Source organism: Lepisosteus platostomus, chromosome 1, assembly GCF_059453375.1.
Source record: "Lepisosteus platostomus isolate fLepPlt1 chromosome 1, fLepPlt1.hap1, whole genome shotgun sequence".
Classification (NCBI taxonomy): Eukaryota; Metazoa; Chordata; class Actinopteri; order Semionotiformes; family Lepisosteidae; genus Lepisosteus; species Lepisosteus platostomus.
In genome coordinates, this window is record NC_142611.1 from 40,929,853 (window position 1) to 40,943,951 (window position 14,099).

The 14,099-nt window shown below is 35.5% G+C and overlaps 1 protein-coding gene across 3 annotated transcripts; it reads right to left on the minus strand.

Annotated features, from left to right (window-relative positions):
* Window positions 1-547: 547 nt before the first annotated feature.
* lyar (Ly1 antibody reactive homolog (mouse)) lies at window positions 548-13,809 on the minus strand. 3 transcript variants are annotated; one of them, XM_088628671.1, is made up of 9 exons: window positions 13,714-13,809; window positions 13,316-13,497; window positions 12,264-12,378; window positions 10,882-10,989; window positions 5,797-5,880; window positions 5,216-5,603; window positions 2,807-2,875; window positions 1,752-1,837; window positions 548-990 (listed from the first exon to the last, which is right to left on the minus strand). In XM_088628671.1, exons 2-9 carry the CDS (start codon window positions 13,435-13,437, stop codon window positions 853-855), a joined length of 1,110 nt encoding a protein of 369 aa, XP_088484797.1. In that variant the 5' UTR covers window positions 13,438-13,497; window positions 13,714-13,809; the 3' UTR covers window positions 548-852. The 3 variants fall into 3 exon arrangements, with proteins under 3 accessions (XP_088484797.1, XP_088484787.1, XP_088484802.1); XM_088628661.1 differs by having other exon boundaries at window positions 5,216-5,606; XM_088628676.1 differs by lacking the exon at window positions 13,316-13,497 and having other exon boundaries at window positions 5,216-5,606; window positions 13,714-13,738.
* Window positions 13,810-14,099: the final 290 nt, after the last annotated feature.

Consider the following 14,099-nt stretch of genomic DNA (forward strand, 5'->3'; position numbering starts at 1 on the left):
ATCTGATAATCAAAAGAAACATCACCTACAACTGCTTTTATCGGTTTAGCAGGTAAATGGCCTATGAAGCATATCTGCAGCAAAATCTTTTTGTAACAGGTAACTGACATGTTATGATTAAGAGCAGTCCCAGTGTTTGATCAATGTAGCAAGGAGCAGATCTCCTGTCTAGATCAAACCTGAAACCTGGACCCTACAACCTTTGGCTCATTGTCTTCCAGATCATTGCTCATCATTGACAGACTGCATCTGGCTGTAACAATGTACCAAATAAGAAGCTGCTGTGAACACCCCAAATAGAAAGCAACAAGACACTGACGTAGGCCAGCCTCCAACATGTCCATGACACAAAAGCAGTTTTATTAATACTAAACTCTGAAATGACATCATTCACGCATTAGTTAGCCAAAGACTGAGTGTGATGTCCTCAATTCCAGGTATCTTTGACTACACATTACAGCACAGAGTATATAAAGGGAAACATGTACGTCTTTCTCCCTGTATATATTGAATCTGTCTTCTTATGCAAAAGTAACACCAAGTGTTTAAAAAAACATATTTATTTCATTAACATCTGTATCGTCCACAAGACAGTAAGAACTGCAGAGGGGGTGAACAACCTTTAGTTAACTGTTGAATAAGATGCTGTAAGAGAGTTAAGACATAAAAGATATCACAAAAAATACAAAAGCTTCAGTCCTAAATTCAAAACTGCTTTCAATAAAATGTATTTATAATCCAAGAGTACATATGGAACGTATTTTACAGCTGATGTAAAGCAGAGATTTAAAGTAGATGACTAGTTAAGATTTTACATTAAGTATAATTTTGCAACACTAAAAAATAAACTAATTATTTTACAAGTGTTACTTTATCTTTCAAAACTCTAAACTTAGGGTTGTTGGCGATTTTCTTCTTGAACAGGGAAAGCAGCTCTTCTTCAGATTTGTGATTTCCTTCCCCACTGAAAGCATAGTATGCTGCTAAAACCTATAAAAAAAGTATTATGAAAATGTATTAACTGAACAAGAGGTTAGGTTCCAATAGTTGTATTGATCCTTACGCCATAAAAGCCACTGCTAATGCAGCCGCACATAGTTTATAAAGTTTATAGCACATTGCTAAAAATAGTGTACAATGGTGTTGTGGTTGAAAAGATATAAATAGATGATGAACATATGAATGAAATAAGAAATGTGCCATCATCAATTTCTAAACACGCTGACAGCATTTTCTATCATAATGTACAAATTTAGCAAACGTGTTAAGAAATACATTATGAATTCTGGACACTTTGAATTTTGTGAGTAGATGGACTTGTATGACACTTCAAGAATTATTTGCCACAGCTATGCAATACTGTGCAAGACCAATGTCATGTGTATTTTATTCCCTAAGAGTGATTTCATTTTTATTCACAAATGGAATGTCTTTTTTAAATGTTTTACAATTTCAAAAGATGCAGTCGAATTCTGTGGTTTTCTACTCCACAGCCGATTTTCACATCTCGATTGTTTGATTAATGATGTAATGGATTTAATAATCACTTAACTGTGTGTAGCAGTGACCTGTGTTGAAATATAATTTAACACATTTAAAACTTTGCCTTAAGAATTGCATTAAAAAGCAACATCAAGTCAAAATGCTATATTTAAAAAGATTAGAAGAACTGGAGACCTTTACTCATAATAAACTGCAGGAGACAAAAATCACAGAAGGAAAAAAAGCATAAGAAATTATTATAAACTTGCCTTCTTTCTCAGTTTTTTAACTGAAATGCCATCTTCAGGGTTCTGTTTTAAGATGCTTTTTATTGTTCCTTTCCAATTAAACTTGCCTAAAAGGAATAAGGAAACAAAGTTGCATGTATTTATTGGAAAGGTAGTTTGTATGATTTCCTTGATTACAAAAAATACAATTTTACCAATACAATTATACAATTATTGTAGTAGATTTACTCAATATCTATTCTATCATGTACCTAAAGATTCTCTTGAGAAATATTTAAATTAAAAACTTTTTAGTCTTCTAACTTAACCACCAATAAAAATATATTTACATATACAATTGAAGTGAGCTACTTTTATGTTTAATTTAACAAAATCTATAGTAAACTTTGAAGCACATAGAAAATCTCAACGATGATCTGTACCACAAAATGATTTTTAAAATGCATTTGACTTAAAAAAAATTGTCTTGCACTTGCACCGAACCAAATGAATTATTTTATAGATGATAGCCTTTCAGCTTAAATGTTTAAAATTGTTCATTTTGTGTTAAACTGATCATTTTTTGTAATTATTGACAGTCATCTTAGTATTTGCCGACTCCTGCATTTGAAATATTAATCAAAAATTGTAAAAGAAGCTCAAAACATTCAGTTGCATAAGACAAAACATAAAAAGTCCTCCTTAGCAAGAGTTTCACCTAATGGCAGAAATAATAAAACCTAGCCACACTACTGTCATAGTTTATCTGTAATCATTCGAAATAAATAGCAATAGGTCTCTGTGACCAAGCACTTGGTAATCAGAAAAAGGAAAAGGTTTGCTATAAAATGTACTTACACTGCCATCTAGTGCCAAAATTTTTTCAAATTCTTAGTTGCTTCAGTATAGCTTGAATTATTTTTTTCCCCTACATAATGTATTTCAGCAATTCAGCTTTACAAAACTAACTAAAGCAGCCACTAGAATCTAAACTGTAAAACACTGTAATGAAAGCTAAAAAAAATAGTTTATTTTACACTTAAAAAAACAAGTGCTGTACATTCTTCGTTAGATCATTTTAAATCTCCTGTTCATACCTTTACTTTCATTCTCACACTCTGCATTGTCTTCAGTTTCCATCTTCATCTGCTTGGATTTTTGATTATCTATGAGGAAAAAAATAATTGTGTTATGACTGGGGAAATAATTATCCAAAAAGGGTGTGCTTAGGTGACATTAAATTACAGTTCTGGAAGTTATCCAGGACTAAATCATGGCCATATTCTGCTGAAGCATCACTTCAGCTAACACTCAAACCAAGACTATACTTAGCATAATTTACAGTATTACAATATCTGAGCTTATCATTTCCATAAAAGTTTAAAGTCTATAAATTATGGCAAGTTGAACAGTCAATTTACAATGCTTGAAAGCAGAAATTCCTACAGAGTGATTGCATACACAGTGAAAATCATACGTATTGGGACAGTAAAGTGAAATTATATTTCTGCCATGAACTAATGAAATTATGTTAAAAGATTAACATGAGGCAGAAGTACAGAATTTCAGCTTTTGTTTCAGGGTTATTATGATTGAGAACAATCTCCTTTGTTGTGTTCAATCTTCCCATTTCATGTGAGCATATGTATTGAAACATTTTGCTGACAGGTGTTTCTAATTGCTCAGGTGTTCTATCCCTCCATTTTCTACCAGCTTTATCCAATTCAGGGTCACAGGGAGTCAGAGCCTATCCTGGTAAGCAACAGATGCAAGGCAGGGTTCACCCTTGACAATGACATCAGTCTATCTCACGGCACACACACTTAAACCAGAGCTCATTTTCCCAGAAGTCAATAAACATACCAGTATGTCTTTGGACTGTGGGAAAGAACTGGAGCACCCAGAGGTAATCTTTGTGAACCTGGGGAGAACTTACAAATTCCATGCAGATACTGTAGCACCCCAACTCCAGAATTGAACCCAGGGACCCAGCACTGCGAGGCAGCAATGCTAACCATGGCACCACCGTACCACCCAGTCAGATCCATGTTACATTCATTGTAAAAACAGAAAAAAGGATATCTTTAATTCCAGACTTTGGAGCTTACTTTTTGGGTCTGCATAAACCAAGATGGAGACTAAAGAAATGTGTGTGATGAAAAAGCAAGCAATTGTGAAGATGAGAGCAAAGAAAAATGCAGATAGAACCACTGTGGAGAGACTGGGCATTGCAAAAGCAACGACATGGAATATATTGAAACAGAAAGAAAATACTGGTAGAGTAAGCAAACGGCATAAACCAGATTATCCAAGGAAGACAAAAACAGTTGATGACAGAAAAATTAATAGAGTTAAGACCAGAAAACATAAAATAACCAAAGAGATTGCAGACGGTGTCCAGAGTGCAGGGGTGAAAGTACTGTATCTCAATTAACTGTGCACAAAATACTTTGATAGGAGAACGGCTACACTGTAACCTGCAAACCTAGAACTTGCAAATAAGTACAAACATGAGACACAATAGTCCCGTGACAACATTTTATGGACAGATAAGACAAAGAGAAACCTTTTTCAAAGAGACAAAAGCAAAAGAGGGGAGAAAGAGGACATGCAAATCATATCTGTGAAGGATAGCAAAGATTACTATTATGGCTTGGACATGCATGGCTTCCTTTGGAACTACCTCACTGGTCTTTTTTCTAGATGATATAACTGATAGCAGCAGCAGAAAGAAATCTGAAGTGTACAGACACATTGCCTGCCCAGATCCAAAAACATGTCTCCAGACTCACTGGGCTGCATTTCACTCTGTGGCAAGGGAAAGATCCAAAACGTACTACACACACACATTACCAAGGAGTTCATCAGGAAGAACACATGGAAACTTCCAAATTGGCCAAGTTTCCTGATTTTACTTTTTGAAGAATAAAGAGTTAAGGCTTGGCAAAGCATTTCAAAGGAGCATATTAAGAGTCTGGTGATGTCAATGGGTTGCAGACTTGAAGCAGTCACTGCATGTAAAAGATATGTAACCAAATACTTCACAAAAGTTCAGTTTACTTATGCTGACTTTAAAAGGGAGGGGAATAAACTTATTTTGCGCTAACATTGCTTAACGTGCACGCACAAATATGTCTAGAAATAAAAGCGGGCATTTTTTTCTTAATATTCACCTTTTGATGTGAAATACAAATTTAAATACTACACAAAAATTAGTTCACTGTCCCAATATGTGTGCATTTCATTGTATAAACGACGACTTAAGTTGTTTCTCCATATCAGAGCTTATCAGCATGACATACCTCACTGACCAATGAAACAAATATATTACTTTATCTTACAAGGCACACCTTTCAAAGGTATGGCGCTTTTTAAGAACGAACAAGCTGTTATCAATTATGGAATATGAACATTAGTTTTGACTTGCTCTTAAAAATGCCTTAACCTTCAGAGCTGTCCCATGCAAGATGAAGGAAAAGTGTAAAATTTTTCGCCCCATTATCTACCTTCCAAGTTGTCATGTTTGCGTTTCTTGCACTTTTTGCTGGTAACCCCAGCTTTGATATGTTCTGTTCCATTAACCTCCACAGGTGTAGCAAGCTTGTGCTTTCCTTTCTTCTTCTCCCTCTGGTTTTCAGTAGGTCTGCCCTCCAGCTCCTCTTCTGAGTCTTCACCTCTAGGCTCAAGCCTCAGAGCTTGGTCATTTTCCTCCTCCTCTTGCTTTTCCAGTCTCAAAACTTTCTTTTCTTTTTTGCTCTTTTTCTGTCTTTCCTCCTTCCGCTCTCGTTTATTCTTCTTTTTGTCGCTTGAACTGGTGCTGTCCTTTGTCACAGAGGCCTGTACTTTATCCTCACACTCATCAGGCTGACTGCTTATACCCTCTTGAGACTGGCTCTGCTGTTCAACAACAGATGCATACAAAAATGAAAATGAAATTCCGTGCGTACAAAACACAGTGGAGAATAATAAAATGCTATCATTATTTGCACTTATTCCAACAAAAAAATAATCATCAACATATGAAATGTCAAATAAAAATAATCAAGTAAAAAACTTTAACAGCACTACCATTGCCTTTTAGACTTACATTGCTTGTTGCTGCAGAAAAGATTTCCCACACTTGGTCATACAATGTTGTGTTAGAGATCCTTAAACTGTTCTTCATCCAGTTCTTCAAAAAAGTCCAAAAAGAAAAAAAAAAAGTATAAAGGCCATAAAACACACATTTTAAATTAAACAAATCTTAGTAATTTTACTGTCAGGTCAAACAACAAAAGCCCTGCTATACTTGGTTGCAAACATTTAATCATCTTAATTCTTACTATTTCAAGTTTTTAAGATCACTGTTATACTTAAAAAAAAAGAGAAGGTTTGCACAATTAAGGACAGACAGTTTACACTACCATTGCCAACACTGCCTTGAAGCTTCATGCTGTATATTTTGAGGAACACAGATTACATCAGTTTAATCCAACAAAATAAACTTGTCCCCAAGAAATATTTTAAAAAGACTCCACAGGTATGCAAAACATGTCAAATTACAAAGTGCTGACTACTTAAAGCTCAGTTTCCTGCAATTTCATTATTACTTGAAAAACAGCCAACCAGATTCTAATCAACACACAAGAAGTGAAGACTTCTTGGCATTAAGCCAGCAACAAGGGTGGTCGTTGTCACTGAGTCTAAGAAAGTTAAAGGCCCTTATTGTAATATTTTAATGGCTGGGTGACAATGTACTGTAGAGAGAGAGGCAAAAGGAAACCTGCCACATATATCTCCATTACTGTTGTGCTCAACTGTTGAATGAATCACGGCAGATGCTCAACTTAACTCTCAATTTAAAACAAGCTTGGAGTGAAATTTACACATGGGAACACAATTCACAACATAAACTGACTCTGTTAGGCCTGTTAAACCTAAATTTTAATGCAAAGCAAAACAAAAAACATTGACCACTGTAAATATCTGAAAAATATGTATCTGAGTAGCTTATATAAATCTAAAGATTTACCTGGTTATACAAATCTAAAGATTCACCTTTTGATTCATAAAAAGGTATGAATGATCAAGGTAGAATTGCATCAATTTTGCAAAGTCAATAGAAAGCTTACTCTTAATAAAACACAAACATTGTAACAAAGTAAGTTAAAATGTATCTTATGTTTCCTATGTACTATTTCCCCTCAAAACATTCTATTTAGCAGCATATTACTGAAAACAGGTGACACTGTGGGAATAATTCTGTTGCCCAATCAATTATTTAATTGTAAAGAATCCTGTCTTGTCCAGTATGTAACAGGTACAATCAATAAAAGAAATGTTAAAAAGAGAGGATGCTAATCTGTTAATCTACCTTATAAGGTTACTTCTCCATTTAAGACTAAAAAGATTCAGTTATTTAAGACTGCCTTCACAGGACATTGTTTTAAACCCTGGAATGTTGCCTGTGGCTCCTCTCGGGACTGATTACAGAACAACAATAATTTTTTGTGTAATATTGCGATTGAAATTGTGCAAAGATGTTATTCTGTTCTTTTGGAATAAGCGTAGTCAGTTCAGTCCCAACTCTAAAATAAGAGCAATAAGAGAATAAGAATAAAAGCATGTATACAGCATGACAAAATAAAGTGAGGATATTTTGCCACAGGCACCATTTTGTAAACATCCTTAAAATTAAGAAATGAAGAGAAAGGATACATCTGTTCAAACCTAGAAGTGACCTAGAAGACAAAAGTGCTGCAGATACAGAGCTGAATCCCATATCCTCATTTCTTGCAATTTTGTATTTACTTAGATTATCCAATCATTTCAGTACAAATAGCTTAGAAAGAGCTGAATGAGAGGAACTCTGTAGTGAGGTACAGCTATAGTATTACTGCACATACACATAATGACTCACCTACTGAAGACCGAGTGTTATTAATACTGCTCCTCTGCCCACTTTGGCCTAATTATCTTCAATTATCACAAGCTATTTTTACAGGGAAAGCGCTTTAAAAAAAAAAGTGAAAAACAACAAACATGAACTACTCCTTTAAAATGTAACTTCTATAAAATGCAAAAATCAACAGACACTATTCCACTGCTTCATTCCTAAAATGAAAATAAAGTAAAAGCCTATGAATAAAAAAGAAACACATTTACAATAGTAAGATGCATATCAAAAGATGCCAACACTACACTTTCAATTCAAAGGTCAAGTACTGAGATTACATTACTTCATAATTTTACATCTGATGTCCTGTTTTCGTTAGACCACTTTGAGGGGCATGTCAACTCAACAATCTGAGTTGAGGACATTTCCAGTGATGCTGGGGTACATCTGAACCTCATCAGGTTGGCAACAGTACAGTTTAATGTATCAAACGCGAAAATGAGTTCCAGCTGAACCAGAGAGAAGTATCCTTACACAGGGTGCAGATGCAAGGTCTTGAATTGCGGATGGCAATTGCAACAGTATGATGCCAAAGGAAATAAATAAGGCATTTGTTTAAGGATAATAAGAAATTTCAAACACTCCTTAAATGTATAGACAAAACCATCATTAAAGAGATTTTAGTGAGCACTGTTTAAAATCTGAAAGCGATTAAAAAGCTTTGAAAATCATGCACAAAGACTACAAAAAACAATGTAAAATAAATTAATGTTCATCACAAGCCATGTTTAGCTAGAGCAGCAAAATTATCTTTCACCATTCTCACGAATACAGGCAAAATGATTATGGTTTATCTCATGGTTACTGATAATTTCTATTTGCAAAACTTTTTTTAAACCCAGTTTAAAGTAAAAGCAGTCTTTTTTCCCTTAAAAAGCTTTGCCTATCCAGTAATTTCTAAGTTTCCAAATAATGCTGGGAGAGGTTTCCTTGTTTTCATCATTCACTTATAAGGAACTGTCCCAACTGCCTCGGTGATATTGATGGAGTCTGCTAGCAGAATCTGTATGTTACCCTGTACCTATATAGTGGTAGGAGCTGTGAACTCCTGCTGAATTCACATGCTAAACTCTAACCTTCATGCTTGCTTGAGCACAGATGCTTCTCCCCCTCTGTACAAAACTCCTTAATAAGGAAGGAATATTTTAATTGCTCTCCCAGACCTTGAGTTCCTTGAGAAAGTACCTCAAAGAAAGGAATAGGTGGGTGTATATAAGCTGTGGAGAGCCATATCCCCTTTGAACAACAACAATAATCCTTATTGTTGTTCCTCGTATGCATACAATAAAGCTTGGCGAACGGACACCTCAGGCTCAAATCTCTTGGTTTCTACAATATTAATCATGTGACACACACACAGCAGCCCTGAGTAGGAGGTGACTAAAAAGACATCACTCACCAGCAGCAACGGGTACTGCATAATTCCAGGTACCCATTTACCATGTGGCTGAAAACTGAGATCTAGAAAACCCTGGACAACTAATCCCATTTTACAATTGGCAGTGCTCAGTCGACTGCACACTGCTGCATGGGAGATCCAGATAAAATCAGTTAATGACATATTTCAGGTTCAAACTTGTGTTCATGGAGCTCAACATGGACTTAAAGACACCATCAGAGCTCACGTTTTTAAAAGAGATTTTGAGTTACAACCAAACCACATGTTAAGGAACTTTCAGCAATTAAAAATTTCTTCTTAGGCTAATTCTTTCTGTTCCTAAACCCAAAACATCATATGAATTTAGAATTCAACTGTCACATGACAAGTAAGCACCTCTATTAAAAACAAAAACCTGGTGACAATAGCTATGCATAACAGCGAAGGCTTTTAGAAACCCACTTGTCTTTAAAGGCAGTGCATCAACTGTAGCTGAGCAAATGCAGTGGAGATGCAGGCAGCCATCCTTAGCTACATTTCTGCCCAAAATTCCAGCTCCGATGCATACCAGATATCAAAATAAACTTGCAAGTTATAACTACAACAAATTCATAAAGTTATTAGGACAATTACAAAATGATTTATAGCAACTGCACCAAACTGTTTCTCCCTGGATAAAGGGGGAAAGTATCCTTTCTTTCTCTCTTAATCATGGACTGCCAGCTGCTGCTACTCTCTCTCTCTTGCTCTCTACCCCCTCCATGATCAGCACGCACACACCTGTTAACCATTACAGGACAATAAACCCTGGTGAGTCTGCAGCTCTGCTCTCCTGTACCTCCTTCCTCACTTCCCAACACAGCTAGGGAAAAATAAGGAAGGATCGCTGGTAATTCTTTATTGTTCACCCAATTGCCAGGAAAGTGTTGCTTCCGACTTATGCAAGACTCGGGCTACATAAAGATTTGAGGAACCAAACCCGTAGGTAACCCAGGTAGTGGGTGAATAGGTATTTTATCTGTGATATATGCCCCCCCGGTTGCAGGTGCAGTCCTTTAGGATTCTCATTAATTCCTTCCGTAAAGCATGGGAAACTTGGGCCTGTTTACTGGTCTCCAAGATCTAGATGTCATACGTCAATCCAGCTCATCCAACGCTCATTTTGGCTAAGGCCTGGCAAGTAGGACGTCTATGGCATAACTGTAAAGATTCTCACCGCACAGCAAAGCTGTTGCTTTTTGTGCAGCCTGAGGGCATGCGGTATAACACAAAAAAACACACTGGGATGAGCCAAGAAAAAGGCCAGCAAGAGAAATCACAGTACATAATAAACACAGCACTATACAATGAGGCTGCCATCAATCAGTACAATTGGAGCTCTGTGGTGACTATACACTCCTACCCAGACTCCATCATACTTGAAACCCTCCACTGACTGGTCTCAAATTTACAACAATTAGCACATAGTTAACATCTTTCCACTTGCCGACATCTAACTTAAAACAACTCAATGGAACCTAAGAAAATCTTTCTTATTAAGTGACATTTTGCCGTTTCTTCTTTTTTTCCCCAACTGTCGAATGTTAACTCCCTAATGTGGTAATGTAGTGTTCATGCAATAGTCAAAATTCACTCGCACTCATCACAGTCAATCTAAATGATGCCAAAACATTATCAATATCCAAAATGCATATATCTATACTTTACTTCTCATAATAAAGACACACAGAATCTTACTTTTGAGTGTTTTACTTTGTAAAGTGCTAGTGGAAACTAATGCCTGTTAAAGCACAGCATAATATCACATAATATCATAATATCACATTTGGGATAAGAGAGAAGCAAACCAGTTCACTTACCTGAAACTTTCCTTTTTTTCTTGGAACATTGTCGTAGGAGCTCACTTGGGACAGCACCTCACGTAATTTTGGACTGATTCCTGGTTTATTCACTGCTTCATGGATTTTCTACAACAGATTATTCTCATAAATATTACAAGCAGTTATTTCTCGTGAGAATATTTACGATAACCGTGTAAAAATTGTGAACAGCAAAACATTCAGGAGCCTGAACGATATGAAAAGTAAAACATCATGAGAAACAATACTAACATTACAAAAGAGGCTTTGAACACTCACCCTTGAGTCCCAAAAGCACTTTCCATTTTCCCTAAATTCACATGCTGAAATTATTTGAAATCATTTTTTCCAAGTTTAGCAAATAATTGCTCAAAGACGGTTGGAAAACGTGCTGAATGGGCCCCTTGAGTGGCTCAACAAGGTAATAGTGCTCATTCCAACCACAGGCTGTGCTTGAACCAATTGCTTAATGCTGACCAGGATTGACCAGATGGTGGCAATAGAGGGTTTAGACTGCTCAGCCAGAACTCTCTTAGCTCCCAGTTAAAAAGCAACCACAGTGATTTCCTGGATGCTGGTAGGTCTGGGGTGATGGCAGAGATGTGTATACATTACTGTCAATCAGTACTCCATGTCGTTGTAATGTGTCAAAAGTTGAATAGCAACAGGGGGCCTATTTTTTGTCCATGTGGATACAGGGGTCAGTGCAATTCAACTTGTTTTTTTTTATTAAAAAAAATAATTGCCCATTCAACCTTAAAAAAATAAAACAAATGTGCAGGACAGCTGCATCCCAACACATAAATATTTTACATTATTAAACTTTCAGGGAAAACAATATCCAGTTAAAAAATGTCAAAATGCTAAAACTTTTTAATTTCACATAACCTGAATGATAATGACATTTGTTTACAATTCTTCAGATTCAGTCCAAACCCAAAGATGCCGTACATAATGATAAAAATACAAACAAGAACACACAAAACAATCCATAATACACTCAGACATAGACCACAGTAAGAAGACGGGTTTTAGGTTTACAATTAAAAACAGAATACTAAATTACAGAGCACATAGATTTTATACTGCTCTGTTTTCTAAAACAAAACACTTAGTTTAGTGTTTTATTCTATAATAAAAGACATCAATGATTCTTTTTCTCACCCGCCTAGTGACAAAAAATACTTAATTTGAAATATAAAAACAGACTTGTGATTTACAGTTTTATAAAACATTTATCTATGATAGTACAAAATTTTCAAGAGACAATATACATCAAATCTATCATGATGATAAAATTAGGTTGCAGCAGACTTTCATGCCCTATGAACAAATACCGGGAAGTCTGATGTAGTCCTGAAGAAGTGACAACACTGATCTACCTGAATCCACTGCTGCTGTTTCACATCTCCCTTGTTACTCTTGGCTTCATAGCTTTTGCCTCCATATTTCTGATCTTCACTGATGCATTTAAGGTGCATTTTATAGTCATCTCCCCTGTAGCAAAAAAACAACAACAATTGCATTACAATCCATGAAATGTGTTGAAGATTAGCATTTCCTACAAGGATACTGTTAATATTTCAAATATTTATAAGGTAGAAATATTAATACAGAATTAAACGGGATAGAGTCTTGTATGACAGGTTTTGTGTATACAAGACTCATCAAACCAATGTAGGGAAACAGTAAAAAAACAAACAATGCTAGGTTACATAACTAAAATCATCTTATTAAAATTAAATGAATTCAAGGGGTTTTATATTAAAATTGTACAATGCACTAGTAAGACATTCAGCATATCACATACAATTTTGTTTACCAGAATAGAAAAATTAATATTGCTGCTCATTTCAAAGAGGAGTCTGATTCTTTTAAGTGAATGAATGTACTGCCAAAAGAACAGCTGTTTCTTTTTAGTCTTGGATAAAATAAAGGAAAAAGGGAAACTTGGTTCTGATATTGGAAATTCTCTAAGGCGTTAACAAAGTAATTTGAAAACATTTAACCATAAACCAAAGGTAACAAGTGAAAAGTATGCAGAAGTTCATTTAAAACTGAGAACAGGAGTCACTTCAACAACGAGTAGGAACAAACCTGGATTTTTTCAAGAAACATGTGGATGAGATCCCTAGATCACTTAACCGTTAGCAACCAAACGGCTTCCTCTTGATAGTAAGCGGTATTATTTTTTTCGTTCTCAATTAATTAGGATGAAATACAATTATTGTAAACCTATTTTATGCGGATTATAAAATAAAAAGTAACTTCGATTTGTTATTTAGTGGCTTTCAATGAGTGATCCTTAACGAAGGCAACGTTCCGCGCGCACACACACTGCAAACTACATTAATTCCACCCTTCCAGCAGAAAAAGAAAAAAACGAATCTGGGACATGTAAAGTAACATATTTCGGACCTTAAAAGATACTCACCAGAAATCCTTACCACAGTCAATACACGACAAACACTGACAGTGCCGACAAATATTCAGGTGTTTATCTACTTGTGCCCTCTTTAATGATTCTCCACATGCATTGCAGGTGAAGAAAACCATCCTGAAATACTTCGAATTTGGAACACAAAAATAATATTCCCCAATCAGATCTTTGCGACCCTGGAACCAAAAAAAAAAACACGTGACAGCGACTAGGGTAAATGAAAAATCTTAAATTGTAAATTCTCTGTTTTTAAGATTGCCTAGTGAAAACACAGTACTGCAATGTTGATATTTTTACTTTAATTAAACCGTTCGTGGACATGTATAGGAAATTAAAACTACATAATCATTTACTGTTTTAAACGTCCGAATTTACAGATCACTTGAACATACCTAGAGCAACTTCACGTGTTCCGGATAAGCAGTGTTACACTATTTACATTCCGTGGGAACACCGCACCCAAATTGAAAATTGATGTTCCCAAAAGTGCTCTGGATTAGTTTTGAATATAATCTTGTTGATATCGGTCGAAGAATAAATCGAAATTTTTACCTATTCTTATAGTATTGACACAATATTAGTGTAATACGTTCATGTGGCAATAAGAATGTACAAAATAAACTTTCAACAAAGTTTAAAAAAACAGACGAAAAACGATAATGGGTTATTGTCATATTGTATATACTGAATAATTATCGCGGGCAAAACCTAAATCCCTTTGATAATATACGTTTTCCGGAAATATATTAAACAGAAAGTCGCTCAGTGGCAAAACTCT

What these genes read in the sequence shown, in the direction of transcription:
- lyar (XM_088628661.1), bottom strand. Translation starts at nt 13,437, where the DNA reads ATGGTTTTCTTCACCTGCAATGCATGTGGAGAATCATTAAAGAGGGCA. An exon ending in GAAAAAAAGGAAAGTTTCAG is followed by an intron (nt 5,881 to 10,881) that starts GTAAGTGAACTG and finishes ACTTTTTTGAAG; the next exon opens with AACTGGATGAAGAACAGTTT. An exon ending in GTGTGAGAATGAAAGTAAAG is followed by an intron (nt 1,838 to 2,806) that starts GTATGAACAGGA and finishes TATTCCTTTTAG; the next exon opens with GCAAGTTTAATTGGAAAGGA.